Source organism: Procambarus clarkii, chromosome 91 (genome assembly GCF_040958095.1).
Source record: "Procambarus clarkii isolate CNS0578487 chromosome 91, FALCON_Pclarkii_2.0, whole genome shotgun sequence".
Classification (NCBI taxonomy): domain Eukaryota; kingdom Metazoa; phylum Arthropoda; class Malacostraca; order Decapoda; family Cambaridae; genus Procambarus; species Procambarus clarkii.
Window position 1 is genome coordinate 6,193,753 of NC_091240.1, and position 15,629 is coordinate 6,209,381.

Below are 15,629 nucleotides of genomic sequence, written 5' to 3' on the forward strand. Positions count from 1 at the left end.
ATTATACCATGATGCTTCAATGTTTTTACCTCATAATAGCTCCCTCAATGTGTTATTTTGCAGTTCCCTAAATCATTCTGTTGTAGCCTCCTTGAAGCTACAGTAATCTTCATCTTTACGTTTCTTTGGATTTCCATGTTGATATCAGGATATAGTGATCACAAGTAGGGTTCAGTTTCTTCTCTACCTGGATTGGGTCATCCATGCACTTTTCTGTTGGCAACACAAAAGCAAGAGCTCTCTTACCTCAGGGATCTGTCACATGCTGTATAAGAAGGAAATCTTGTACGCGGTCAAAGCCTTTACCTTTATATATGAGGTTAGATTTACAGTCTTTTGGCTCATACTTCAAACCTCTCAAAATAAAAGCACATACTTCAACAATTTTCTGTGGCATTGCTTTGTGTCCTCTGACAAAACCAATATCTTGTACTGTACATTGTTAGTGTCGACATAAATCACTGTTTAGAAATTATGGTATGCTTAGCATCTTTATCAAATCCTGCACCAGACAGATTCTTAGCATCCCTAGTTGCACAATTCCTCATTGCTGCTTCCACCAGGGTGCTCGTATGTACGAAATTAAATCTTCTCTTGTTGTTTTGCCTTTTTGGCAGCCTGGGAGATGAAATTCCTCTACCATTATATTCTCTCATTTTCATTAATCATTGATTTCAATGATATCTGGATTCTCTCTCTCTCTCTCTCTCTCTCTCTCAAAATATATGTGCTAATGTCAATTTTCTTCTGGCATTTGTATAAAGAAGTTTTAAATAACCAATGTTGTTCCTAAGGTGCCGAGTTTTTTTGTTTATGTTTGTACAGTATAGTACTGTACCGTACAGGTATGTATATTTGAATATACTACTATGTACATTTGTATTTATGTACATGATATTTGTAACTATGTATACTGTACTTGTTTATATACATATATAGATGCACGTAAGTACTGTATTAACATACCATGGATGTTTCCTTGTGGGCATGCAGGGAGAGACTGGCTGTGGGCGAGGAAGTCTCTCCAGGAATTAAAGGAAGACTCCATGCCGAGGCCACATGGTTCCGAAGGGGCAATCCTCAGCTCACACTCCTGCAGGTGACACCCATAAATAGATCTATGCTTAGGTGTACTTATTTCCTAGTTTCTGGTTTCTTACCCATCTCCTGTCAGGAACTGGGAAATATGCTCAAGCACTTGCATACATGCTTAAAGGCAAGATGACGGATGACCAAGATTGTAAAAAGAGGCTAAGATAAAGTCGTCTTCATGAGGAGTTAGAACTCGCTTCTAATGGACCCTCGATTTAGCAGAACTATGTGGCTGAAAGTATTTGGTATCGGATAAGCCTTGATTTTATGGAATGTGGCTTGTAAATTAATGCTGCCTCAATTGGATGCTCTGACCAGGTCTTGTGGTTAGTGGTCTGGTTAACCAGACTGAATCTAACAGCCTGGTTAACCACACCACCAACCATAAGGTTTGGTCAAAGACTAAACCACCACCACTTAAAAAAAAAAAAAGTTGATAGTACATTACTAGTGGTGAACCAACTACAGTATTGTATTTATAGAAATTCATTCACATATGGTGGCACATAACCAGTATTGTCTTACAACAGCATGTTCCCTCAAGATATGGCACTTGTCAATATTGCCACTATGGCAGTGCAATAATGGCATTCATAAAGGTAAGTAGTGCCACCCAATATTATCATTATGAGAGTATGTTTATCAACACTTTAGTGTGTATCAGCCCATTGTCATGGCTTTAATGTTCATTTAGAGAGTAGGATTCCAATAATCTTACCCCCCCTAAAAGTAAAGTTCAAATTATTCCTCTACCTCTAATACACTTTCTCTACACACACCACAACTCCCCAAGAATATTTTACTAAAATATTAAAGGTATAGATGCACCAGGTTTAGAAACTATCAGATGGGAATCCAAGAGTGAGATTTTGTTTCTCATAGGCACAACTAGGTCAGCAGCCATTTCACACCTGCTTGAGAGCACAGATCTGGTGAGTGTTCATGGTGATGTCAGGAGAGGGTATGGGCGGGGGCCGCCGGGTGAGATGCAGTGTGTACGTGTTGAGGGTCCAGGGTTCAGAGTGGCCGATATCCACCACGGCCAATACAACCCGGTTCTCACCCAGTCCGAGCGTATGGTTCACCAACCTGTACACACATTTGGTACATAATTACTATATTCCTGTATTTTATAATTGTATTACAGTACAGTATTATGATTTCGAGTTACAAGACCTAGGCTAAAATGTATCTATGCCACAAAAATAGAATGCTTGGGTTTATAATGAGATCAGCAATAAATTCACAAATATTACCTCTGTAGTACATATAGTATTTGGCCTTGGTAAGTCCTTGAACATGGACTGCATAATTCTGGTCACCATATTACAGAGTGGACATGGATTCACTTGAGAAAATAAATCCAAAGTAGAATGACCTGACTAATCATGGTACCTTTAACCTTTCCATACGAGGAGAGGCAACAGGAAGCTTGGAGGGAGAGGGGCGACATGATTATGGTCTTCAAATGGGCAAGAGATATCAACGGGGAAGATATGGGCAAGGTCTTGAAACTATCAAACCAAGTATGGCAAAGTTTATATTTAAAAGGAGGATATGAAAAAGTTCTGGCTTGGCAACAGGGTGACAAGTGCCAGGTAGAGAAAGGTTGAGGCACAGGAGAAATTGAGCACGATTGGCTCCTAATGATTGGAAAGTCACTACACATCATTTTCTCAGATAATGACTCGTGCAAAATAAACCAGTGGTGTGACAGTTGATTGTGTGTATCACATGGTCAGGGTAACACCCTTTGGGCATGACCAGTACTGGATGAATAACTGTATGGATAGCTTTACTCTTGACTAGGAGACTTAAATACTGTAACCCTAACAGTCTGACAGTCTCCAAGAATGGTAAACATTACAGTAAGCTACCAGTAAATTATAATTAGATTACAACAATAGATATGAAAACTTTTATTTAAAAATCACTTACGTAGATGGACCAAATTTATCGTCTAGCCTTGCTTCAGCTTGGCAGTGAAGGGCTACTCCAGTCACTTGGACCATGATTACCTCATACTCCACTTGGGCCCAGTAGGTGGTCACAAGCGGGGTGAAAGTTGGCACAAGAGCAATGTCTGGCACCAGAATGATTCGCTGGAGGTATGGTGCTGTAGCCAGATCTGTTAATGAAGATAGAGAAGAAATGGTTTGATCATAGAAAGTGCTTTCAAATTATAAGTACCTGAACTGTAATCTAGATAAATGATTAACATTTACATTAATGATTTTTAATCTTACTCTATCGATACTGTATTTAGAAAAAAAAATGCATGTTCAGAGGTGTCAAAACAAAGATTTACAGTAATAAGTGTGTAAACACATTCTGTACACACACATGCACTCTGATTCGTATGGGTAACTTTTTAACATTAGACCGACACTATAGCAATTAAAATTCTTTTACTATTTTTTCCATTCCTGAAATACTATACAGTACTGGTATTTAAATTAATACTGCAGTGCAAGGATTAAGAACAGGTGACACTTGAGTTACAAATTACCGGGTATGTGAAAAGCTTGATCAAAATTTGTCAGGGAAAAGGTTATAGGGATGATACTAGATAGTAAGCTCTCACCTGAAACCACATCAAGGGTATATCCAGGAGGGCCTATGCTACTCTGGTAAATTTCAGAATTGCTGTCTAATATCTGTACACAGTTGGAGAAATGGTCAAGAAATTGCTAATGACTTCTTTTGATGCTATACTTGCTTCTTGTGTTGCATGACAATCCAAATTTGAATTCTCAACAGCATGCTAACTGTGGCAGCCATGATTACTGTCATATGATGTGATTTTTGTCCCCTTTTTTTTCCTCCCTCGCCACCCCTAAAATAAAATAAGGTGCCTGAATTTACCTGATGGCCACCATCTCTAGTGGCTTTCATGGGAACAAGGCTGATGGTTTGTAAAAGGTTCCTTTATTGTTCATGAAGGTTCTATCGAGTTAGATTTTAATGTAGAGTGCTCAATAGACAGATATGGCAGTGAGTAGACAATTTCATGGGGTCATTTCCCCTGTGTGTGTGAAAAAGCATCTCTTGTCTGTCCTAAATTATGGCTTGAGCTTGAAATTATTGATCCTTGTGTGTTATATTGGGGCTTTTAAGAAAGTGGTCTGGATTAAAGTCTTTCAATTGGTTCAGTATAATTAAATAGTCTACGAGATCAGTTCTGTCATGTTTGGTTTGTACAGTAGTACTGTATTGTTAGTTCTGTGGTCCTCAACCTTTTCTGATATGAGAGTTTACTTTGTTCTGAGATGATTTTTGTTGCTGTGCACTGAACCCTTTCCAAAGCATTTATGTCCTTTTGAAGGTGAAGTCTCCATGCTCGGATACAGTAGTCCTGATGGAGAACGCACTTTATTTTTCTTGTACAATTTTTGTATGTAGTAGAACTAAGAATAACTGACGGGATGGTGAATGTAATAACGACTGGAATATGAAGTTCTTTAGAAGGAAAGTGTGTGATGCTATTCAATATTTATGCCGCTTCCACACACTACAAAAGTTTTGGAAAATAGTGAGTGGGTTCTGACCTTGCATACAGCGGCTGTGACCCTGCTCCTGATGCTTCAGCCACTTCTCCTCAATGTCTTCATTTTCATTAAGGTCCAGGCTGGAAGTAAACATGGTTTGATTTGTAACAAATTGTGTTAGCTATAACTACTGCTACTATAATTCCTATTGATTCTACTACTAGATCCAAACTACTACTACTACTACAGTACTACTAATAGTCATTAGTATGTTACTATGTTGAGGAGTATGGTATGGGTCATCAAGGTTAAGGCTGATGCTAATGAATCGGGTCTCTCTTAAGATATTGCTTACGTGATGGTGCATATAAGGTTGATGACTTTTTAATTGTTAAGTTTGGTATTTAAGTTTTATTTAAGGTTGGTACTTTAATGCCTAATATGTATTTTTTGGAAGCTGCAGCATGTGTTGGTTTTGAAGTGGTAATGGTGGTGGTAATTTGTGATGGAAGAGGTGATAGTGCAAGTCAGGGTAGAAATGGTGGTAATGTGATAGTTGTGGTCATGAAAGTGGTATTTTGGGTTGTAATAACAGTGGCAGCTGTGTACTTTGATGGTGGTATTTGTAGTTGTGGGGAAGGGAAAAAGATAGGCATGCCTATTAGATATGTGTTAACATGGTGGCCAAAGCTTCATTTGGGTAGGAAGGATGCCTGGTATTTATATTCTGACTCTGAAAAATATCACAGTTTAAAATATGATTTTTTATATTATACAGTAAAGCTTACACAAATTTTGAAGCAATTCTTATCTGAAGATTGAAATAATGATCAGGGGACGAGATCACAGCAAAATACGTCAAGTATGCTTCCTGTCCCCTTGTTGAGGCCACTGGTGTTAGTGGCTCTCAGGTAAATTCGGGTATGAAGACTTTGCAATTTAAAAACTGATTAAGGTACAGTGTTTCAATGACACGCATTCAAATATAAATATCATTAATTGATAGTTACTACTTGAAATTATTATGATAATATAGTTGTTTAATAATTATCACTCTTCCTTCTGTTTGGTCTGGAAGGAGACGGCCTCGGGTGAAAGAGGGCAATCTGTCTGGAACCCGTAGATGCAGGACTGGAATGTCCACCTCCTGGGGCTCGTGCGGCCCAGGCTCTGCTTCAGGAGGCTGGGGGAGTTCTTGTCCTTGATGGGGTGGTTCTTTTCTGGCCCCGACCACGGCGGTCTCCAGGTTTGGAGTCTCTGAGCCTTCTTTCACCAACTTCGAGATCAACTCCAGAACTCACAGTTCCTACGACGGCGCTGGAACCAATTTTATTGGCCTTTGCCTTTCCATTGGAGACTTTCGGCGCCGTGGAGAGGGGGGGGGCGCCTGCTGCTTGGGTAACAGCTCCGTATCAACCTATCCTGGCTTTGCGCCCTGGAGAGGCTATTCCAGACCGACAACCCGAGCGCAACTCCAGTCTCCTGAGACTGGTGGATGCCTACTATTACTATAGTACTTGAAATAAAAAGGGGAAACAATTGCCTGTATTATAAAACTTTTTAAGAGTACCATCTACAGGAATTATTCCATTAGGAAAAGTACAGAAATTTTGAAGCAGTTGTGCTTATTCTTTTACCCGAGGGCCACTAACTCTAGTGGCCTCGATGAAGACAGGAAGCTGGCGGCTTCTCGAAGGTCGCCCTATTTGCCCTGACCATTATTCATTAGGTATCATTTAGGGACCCCCCCTCTCCCCATCAATGATTTTAAAAACTATTCTAAAATTTATCAATAACAATCAAATCATCTTTGCATCACCACATATGTCTTGAAAGTTTTGAACAGATTCACGATGGTGTTTTCCAAAGATCACCACCTATTAAAAATACAATTTGAATGATAAATATGTATAATAAATATGTAAGATTTACATAATCAAGATGAACATTGAAATTGAAATTGAAATAAGTTTATTGAGGTAAAATACACACAAAGGGATGAGGTAGCTCAAGCTATTCTCACCCCGTTCAGTACAACGTGTTAGTACATACATAGACACACATCACAAACAATAAACCTGTTACCAAACATTCTGAGAGATAAACATGTACATTTCCTCCTTCACAAGTGGTATGGTATCAGACGTACACAAAAGATGAACATTATAGTATGGTATAGAAGGGAAGCAGCGTGCCACCTCCAAGTCTTGGGAAGTCGGCTACACATCATTCATTTGCTTATAAACCGCAGCAAATAAAAGGAACGTGGCAAATGACTTTATAAACAGGTCCTTATAAAATCCCATCAGCTACTCTTAATTGTTTATAAATGAAACTTAAATACCTTAAGATACAGTGAAACCGCACGTGAACAAGGTTACCTGGCAAGCATGGGTGTGACGCCTGGAGGAAGCGAGCGGTAGTGGGCCTCCAGTGATGTCACCAGACTATGCAGATCCCGGGTCACATGCCGCCAGCTCTCCCTAGGGTCAAGTTCAAGTATGTTTATTGAGACAAGAAAAAATACATCTCAAAGGGATAGAGTAGCTTAGGCTATGTCTACCCCTCCTGCCCCTCCCTGCAGCTCTAGGATTCTCCCTAGAGTCACACGTTAACAAAGAAACAAGTTAAAATGTATATGTTACTATGGGATTAGGCGCTTCTCATCCACAAGTGATTTTATCTTAAGCAGAATTAAGTTGCATCATCTACACTCATTATATATTGGCGCGACACTGTCGTACTACGAATTAACCACCACTGATGCATTACATCAAACATCTAATTACCATATTGTCCAACCCTGTCATTAAAATTACATCTGCTTTGGAGAAATTTTAACACAGGACAAAAATTATCCCAGAAGTAAGTTGACTCTCATACCGAATCGAATCACTGAGGACTATAAGACTAGCAATATTTACACGGCTGATCTCGAGACAAAATACTGACCAAGTTTGAGGATATTAATCTAGACCACTTCTTTAAAAGATCAAACATAAGGGGCAACAGGAATGTAAGTTCAACAAACCACAATGTAGGGCAGAAAAGATTTTTTTTTTTATCTGTGTTATGTACCACTGGAACTGCCTACCTGCTGAAGCCGTAAATGCCATCACATGAAGTTCAAAATCTAGTTGAAAAATCCTCAGGAACAATAGGGGTAGCGGCCTTTAAAAAGCCACAGCTCCATGTCTCTGTCAAAGCCACTAGAGATGGTAGCCTTTAGAGATATGATTGATATATCAAATCATTGATATATCAGGCCACTGTGACATCTTTGTGGAATAATAATAATGATTCACTAAAAAAAAAAGGAAAATGTATCTGGTACACCATGTCAAAAATAAAAATAAATTGTTAAAAACAAAACAAATAACATATCTAGGACAAAAAAGGTGATTAAATTAAGATAAACATAAAATATATAATAAACTCACGTGAGGAGGTAGGCAGCGGTGGCGAAGGCTGTGCTGGTGTTGAAGGAAACAGCGTGGTACAGGTCTGTGATCACCTGGAGGCCGGGGGTGTGGAGGGTGAATAGAAACCGTGTCAAGACTATATACACAGTACATGTATTTTCTAGGTATATCGTGTTTTATCCAATCTGTATTCTATAGGTTTATACACTTACGCATTGTATGCACTAGCACTATCTATAAATTCATTAATATCTGTATCACCCCTTGTATGTATGTAGGGGGGGGGGGGTAGAAATAGCCTAAGCTACTCTATCCCTTTGTACCTAAATAAACATTTGAATTGAACTTATGTCATTCCTTATCTCACTACATGGATAAGAACACTGTTTTTCCCAAAAACGGTGGGTTTTCTGAGTGGAAGAGAACGTATGTCTGGAAGCTGACTTTAACCGCCCCAAGCTGCGCGCGCAACGAGCCGAGGTTATATAAACCTGGACGGAGACTGCGTGGCCCCTCTTCCCAAGCCAGCAGCTGCTCTTGCATAACGTTTTCTTGCAGGAAAAACCTGTGTTTCCACTTAATGAGGGCCCTGGAATCTACCTTATTATTGAACAATCATCCCTGTCCCTTCCCGGATATTTCCATTTTTGTTTATGGTTTCTGGCTGTGCTGTCCTCACCCTATATAAAAAGCCTACACTCCTGTTACCTCTACCCAGGCGTGCGCACGCACGCACACACACACGGAATTGAATAGAATGCATTAGACTTTGATGTGGTGGAGGCAAACTCCATACACAGTTTCAAATGTAGATATGATAGAGCTCAGTAGGCTCAGGAATCTGTACACCGGTTGACTGACAGTTGAGAGGCGGGACAAAAGAGTCGAAGCTCAACCCCCGCGCGCACAACTAGGCGAGTACACACACACACACACACACACACACACACACACACACACACACACACACACACACACACACACACACACACACACACACACACACACACGTGTATAAATAACAAATATATAGTGTAGATGAAATATTTGCCTGATCATAAAAGCGGCCAACAGGAGACGGGTAAATCATGGTAAACCCAGACTTCTTTTTCTTCTTTGCTGTCTGTCTGGTATCGGACATTTGAACAAACTGATCGTCAGTTATCCTCGCATTTCTCGAAGGTGCCATCTTGCCTTGTCCCGCCGTGTACGAATCGTTGTAAAATAGCCACCCCGTTCCTCCACCTTCCTGGAGCTCCTGCAGGCCTAGTGAAGTGTCCCTGTCCAATAACCCGTTCTCTGTGGGTTTGGTAAAGGCCCCACTCTCTCTCCTTGTGTCAAGGAGGTACTGAAGGTCTGGCTGGGTGAGGCAGAGCTCGTGGGAGATGAGGCAGTCCACTCCTACCACCCCTGTCACAACACAATACCAAAATGTCAATAGAAAATTTTGGGAGTTTTTAAGTTTAGTATGGACTCCCCCCCCCCCCCTTACACATTACACTAATACATTGAGTAAATTCTGCATGTTATTCATCGTCCATTAAGAATCATATGGACTATTTCCAATTTTTATGGACTTTTTACAATTATGCCTTTGGAAAACAGAACATATGATGGACAAATCCACAAGGGCCGTGGCGAGGATTCGAACCTGCGTCCGGGAGCATCCCAGAACATATGATAGTCGAACATATGGTTATTAACGAATTTGACAAGAATCTAGTCACTTACCTAAGTTATCAGAGGCCTCGACTAGCGCCTCATTCACCTGTGGCACCACCTGAGCCTCCCTGGTCAGAAGCGTCAATACATCTCCAGCCACTTGGATCCTACCGAGGGCGTGGGGGTTGTGGGCAGCGAGATGGGACTCCGTGAAGGAGAGGTCTGGTTGGCCACTGACCCCCAGGAGGGCAGGGTAGAAACTGGAGTTGTAGACAAGATCGATCCCGAGCAACTGGTAGCAACCCTCGCACCTGGCAGTGGCAAGATGGGCACCGAGATGCACTCGACAGTGGCAATATGGATACAATACATCTCCGACAGTGACAGCATGGGGTAATGAGACATCACAGTGGCAACATGGGTATCGAGAAAACTGACAGCGATAATATTGGTAACAAGTCATATCCGACAGTGGCAAATATGGGTATTGAAACACTCCTCACATTGGCTACATGGGTACAGAGACTGTCATGACATTTTCACTGTCATGACATGGCCTGTCATGACAGTGAAAACATTGGTATTGAGTTACACCTGACACTGACTATACAGTGCTGAAAAGTAAATATATTTGCCCAAAACGCTGTGCGTATTAGTGGCTTTAGGTATTGTATGTACTAGCTCTATCTATAAATCCAAAATTATGTTTGTAACTCATCTTCTAAGTATGTACTTTTACCTGAATAAAGTAAATAATATTGATACATAAATACATACATACACATACATATTCTATGTATGTACTTTTACCCGAATAAACATTTGAATTTTTTAATTTGAATCAAGGAAGAATACAATGCAAATTCGAACTATGAAAGAACAAAAGAAATAATGGACTATATAAATGGCAATAAGCTGAATGAAGATTTATAACGCCCTTAAGAGATAAAGGCCTCAAGAGATAAAGGCCTTAAGAGATAAAGGCCTCAAGAGAGAAAACAATGCACATGGTTAGATGGCAATGCTTGGAGGAAAAAAAGAAAAAATGGAGCAAATAAGAAATTTTAGACAGCACAAAACAGATGTTAACTACGATCCCGAGTAACTACATTGTAACTATATTTGTAACTACATATATTTGTAACTATATTTGTAACTACATATTAACTTATATTTGTAACTACAACACAAATACATTTCAGAAGAATGAATAAACAGGAATTGAGAGTAGAGCAGAGAACCGCAACGAGTGACGGCATCTGAAACAAAGGATGGCCCTATCTTGAGGTTATCTTGAGGTTATCTTGAGGTTATCTTGAGGTTATCTTGAGATGATTTCGGGGCTTTAGTGTCCCCGCGGCCCGGTCCTCGACCAGGCCTTCACCCCTCAGGAAGCAGCCCGTGACAGCTGACTAACACCCAGGTACCTATTTTACAGCTAGGTAACAGGGGCATAGGATGAAAGAAACTCTGCCCATTGTTTCTCGCCGGCGCCCGGGATCGAACCCGGGACCACAGGATCACAAGTCCAGCGTGCTGTCCGCTCGGCCGACCGGCTCCCTAAACTAATACAAATGAACATTAAAAGAAAAATGCAGGTGAATGATAAGGCGCTTAGGCTGCACACGAATATTGAATACACACGAATACACACGAATACACACGATGCCCGAAACGCTTTGCGTAATAGTGGCTTTAGGCATTGTATGTACTAGCTCTACCTATAAGTCAAACAATCCTTGTAAATATTTATTGTATGTATGTACCTTACCTAAATAAAATTGTATTGTATTGTATTGTATTGTAATAAAAGGTGTGTCAAATTCAAAATACAAGTTTTCAGGAACTTTGCTAATTGGAACCACAGCTGCCTATTCTTTCCCCCCTCCTCCCAGATTTGTGATTTCTAAAGGAAGAAACTAATAGAAAAAAAAAACTGAAATAAAAATGACACCGGAAAAAGGTAATGAAACAACCAGACGAGGGTCAGGTGATAAAGACCCAGACAAGATCAGACTCATTTATTCTACAGAAGACAGTTCAAGCATTGATCATGTCGTACCTCAGTCGATTAAGCCAGCGTCTGGGATGCTCTCGGACGTAGGTTCGAATCCTCGTCACGGCCCTTGTGAATTTGTTCATTGTCTAGACCCCCCTTCCATAGTTTCCAGCTTTTCAACAAGAATGGAGCAGTTACACAAGGTTTGGAAAACAACTATTGTGGTGTCAATATAGAAGAGAGGAGGAAGACAACTTTGTATCCAAAACATCAACAGATTGAGAGAAGGAAAAGTTTGCTTGCTTAACTTATTTAGAGTTCGGAGCCAAGATAACAATAAAGAGAGAGAGAAAGTGATGAGCACCTGGGTTGTGGGAAAGCTTTTTACACGTACTGTTCCTCACAAGAGACTATGTATGCTAGAGAAGCAAGCTGGAGTATCAGGAAGAGTGCTAAGTTGGATGGAAGAGTATATTTTAGGAAGGGAAGCAGAGAGTAACAGCGAGAGGGGAGATATCAGAATTGAGAGAAGTAATGAGTGGGGTGCCACAGGGGTAGAAAGTTGGGCATGTCCTGTTTCTAATATAGGTAAGCAACCTAACAGAGGAAATAGTTTAATTCATGTAGATTTTAGTTGATGCTAATCTAATAAATAATACAATACTAATAATAATTTAATAAGGATCAGAACAGGACTATCACAATATATTGTAAAATAACTAATTTTGGGAGTTTCCAGAGCTCCGTTAGGCAGCCCCGAGTGCTGCCTTATGGACTTTAACAAAACAGGTGCAAACTCATGAAGATCGAACAGACTGAGAAGACTGAAAACTACAGAATGAATGAGAACGTCACCTTCACTAACTTAGACAAAGAGGACTTCTTAATGTTATATACAACCTATGGGATACCCCAAGGTTGAGTACGCTGATCCGGCCAGGAACCCGCTATCTAATGGAAAACAAATTTACTAAAGTCTAAAGATATGCAACAAGGCTCGATGAGGAGCTCTGAAGAGAGACAGAGGGAACTAGACCTGATCCCTGGAAGAAAGATGGAATAGAGCAGACATGATGAAGACATGCAAGATTTAAAAAAAAAGGAATTGACCAAGCGTCAGACAGAAGCAATATTCAAAAAAGAACAATAGAACGAGGGAATATAATGGAAATGGACACAAGTGAGTCAGAGTACACATAGGAACACTTCATTACAAAAGAAGCTGTAAGTGGGTGCTCTCTCTCATATCAAAAAGTAGTTAAAACTCTGAAATTGTCACTGAATATCACAGGAGTTTGTAAGCTAGGAAATATAGTTCACATACATCGTAGAAGCCACCCAGCCCACTCATCTGAAAATAAAGCAGTATGAAGGTCTGGGTCCGTTCTGGACCCATTACCAACTCCTGTGACTTCCTGTCTGCATAAAACGTTGAAGTTGGAGTGAATAAAACTAGCACGTGTGAGGGGACACATTTACAGGTTATTTGTCTGTCTTCAGCATCTCTGAACAGCCTTCGGCATGCCCAGGACCCCACTTCACCGCTCTCTCCTCAGTAACCACCTGCCTGTTTCCCCCTCCTCGTCACCACCTCTATATACAACCTCACCCCCACTTCGAAGTTCCCGCGGCAGGGTAGCCGTCAGCGCCCCCTACCTGTATCGCCGTGATGCCCTCCTGAGGTTGTGGAGCTTGGGCGGCAGGAGGATATCAGCTGCCAGGGCCAGCGTGGCCAGGACCAGCTCGGTGTGGCCCACCATGGCCCGCGTGGCCTCCTCCCCAGAGGTGCGGCCCACCCATGACACCAGTTCCGTCCAGGTCCACACGCGGCCCTGCATCTGGGGCGGCAGGCGGCGCGGTAAGGATGGTGATGACGGCGAGGATAATGATTATGGTGGTGCTGGTGATGGTGATCGTGCTTATCGTGTTGATTGTGGTGGTGGTGATTGCAATAATGATAGGGGTGATGCTAACGATTATCCTCAAGATAAGACTATTGTGTCTACACACACATATGTACGAACTTATACAAATATATAATGCTGATGATGGATGTGACTGTAGATCAAGATAACATTGAGGCTGAAGGTGAAGGTACTGCGAGAGATAACACAGAGGCCAAGATATACACAGAACGGCCGGGGGTCACCAGTTAGGAGCGGGCTTTGGGCACGAGAGAGGGGAAAGAATGGGGAAGGGGATAAAGCAGGGGAAAAAACAGGCGGGAAGGGAAAGCGACCAACCTTAGCGTAGCCCCTGGCAGGTGGGTGGCGGAAGACCACCTCGCCGTGGGTGTGGGCGTGGGCGCGGAGGGGCTGGAGAGAGGTGATCAGGAGGTAGAGGCGGACGGAGACGTAGGCACCCAACACCTGCAAGGGTGGACCCCAGTGGGCCTGTACCACCTGCCCTGACCCCAACCTGGAACATTTGGGGGATGGGAGAGTCAGTACATTACACCTGGTGTTACAGGTATATTACATCAGTCTTGCTTCATTGCCTGGAACCACACAACAATTCCAAAATCCAAGCTTCAACACGCAGTTCAGTAGTGAATAAGGAGACAGATTGAGGTAAAAAAATTTCAGACACGGTTGGGCACTTCCATGCCGACTTGACCCTGTTGGGCCAGATCGTCCATTCCTCTTATTTGGGTGGTTAGGTTAGGGCACAGTCAGCGCGCTCCTGGCTGGCTGGCGGTGGTCGGGTGGTGGTCCCCCCTGGGGTCCCGGGGGGACCACCACCCATGGTGTACCTGAGGAACTGGTGCCCTATCCTAACCTGTTTTTTTTTACTTTTTGTTGCCTTGCTTTAAGATGAGTCTAGGGCCTCAAGGAGGGGGTCTCTACTTATGAGAGGTACCGAGGATGAATGTTCAATAGTTGGAAACCAAAAAATACACTGGTGAAAGGCATATAAACGTTTTTGGAGTATTTTAATGGCATGAGCAAAAATGGACGATTTGTCCCGGGGGTGTTACGAGAGTACTACGGTATCAATTTGGGGGCCCTTACTTTTGAATGGATCAGAGGGTGAATGTTCAATAGATTCAAACCAAGAAACGCAGTTGAAAGCGAATATAGAAGTTTTTGGAGTACTTTAATGAGGCTATGACTGAATAGTATAGGGAGCCTTTGGGCACAGCTCCATTTTCTGTAATGGTCAGAGGTGGAAAACCCCAGTGGGGGTCAAGCATACAAGGGGGGGGGGGGGTCAAGATTCCTTACAAAGACCAAGTTTGGATATATAGGTGTAGTAAGCCTTATCTTGAATTTGCATGATACTGTGGGGTACATTGACATGAAGGGCGAGTCATAGAACAGGATCTGCATGTGAGATGGGTCATATTGGGGTTTTAAAGAAGTTAAGATAGCTTTAAAGTCCTGTGTGCTTGATAGTGGGGAAATATTCAGTCAATAATTCTCGTGTTTTGAATCTGAATGAGGGGTCCTAGTTTGCGTTCTAGTCGTAAAATGAGTTCCTTAGTATATTTGCTATGGAAAATGAGCTTTCAGTACTCTATATAATTTGAAATGAGGTCAAGAAAGACATGTTTATGTGCGGGAAGAGTCAGGTTGGAAACTGTTTATTTCAGTCATCCCCCCTTGGCTTTGCTCCGTTTTCTGTAGCTAAAGTAAAGATTCCATTTTCTGTGGCATACAGTTGAATACTGGTGAAAAAGGCATACTTGCATTTGTATGGTTCTAACCTGTTTATAGATTTTATAGATATATTTTTCGGGCCTCAAATTAGATTTTAATATGAAAAATAGCAACAAATGTATGTCTATCTTTTGTAATAAACGTTACAAGCATTAACAATACCTGTGATATTTCATAGCATACGAAAAGAAGTTTAAATAGTGGGGCCTCAGCCATATTATGTTGGGTTTGACACTCCAAATATTAATTTGATACTCGTAAATATACTATAAAGGAAAGTAGTTGAGTAGTTTAAGCAATTTAATAC

The 15,629-nt window shown here is 41.5% G+C and overlaps 1 protein-coding gene across 1 annotated transcript in view; it reads right to left on the bottom strand.

Moving 5' to 3' along the window:
- Positions 1–15,629, bottom strand: part of LOC123773817 (cadherin-like and PC-esterase domain-containing protein 1) — a 52,760-nt gene that overhangs the window by 16,615 nt on the left and 20,516 nt on the right. Inside the window, exons 4-13 of the mRNA XM_069318698.1 lie at positions 13,907–14,081; positions 13,320–13,501; positions 9,734–9,975; positions 9,054–9,412; positions 8,021–8,094; positions 6,962–7,063; positions 4,641–4,720; positions 3,031–3,220; positions 2,004–2,181; positions 967–1,093 (exon numbers count right to left, since the gene is read on the bottom strand). Coding sequence (XP_069174799.1) covers positions 967–1,093; positions 2,004–2,181; positions 3,031–3,220; positions 4,641–4,720; positions 6,962–7,063; positions 8,021–8,094; positions 9,054–9,412; positions 9,734–9,975; positions 13,320–13,501; positions 13,907–14,081 — 1,709 coding nt within the window. The remainder of the gene's footprint in view (positions 1–966; positions 1,094–2,003; positions 2,182–3,030; positions 3,221–4,640; positions 4,721–6,961; positions 7,064–8,020; positions 8,095–9,053; positions 9,413–9,733; positions 9,976–13,319; positions 13,502–13,906; positions 14,082–15,629) is intronic.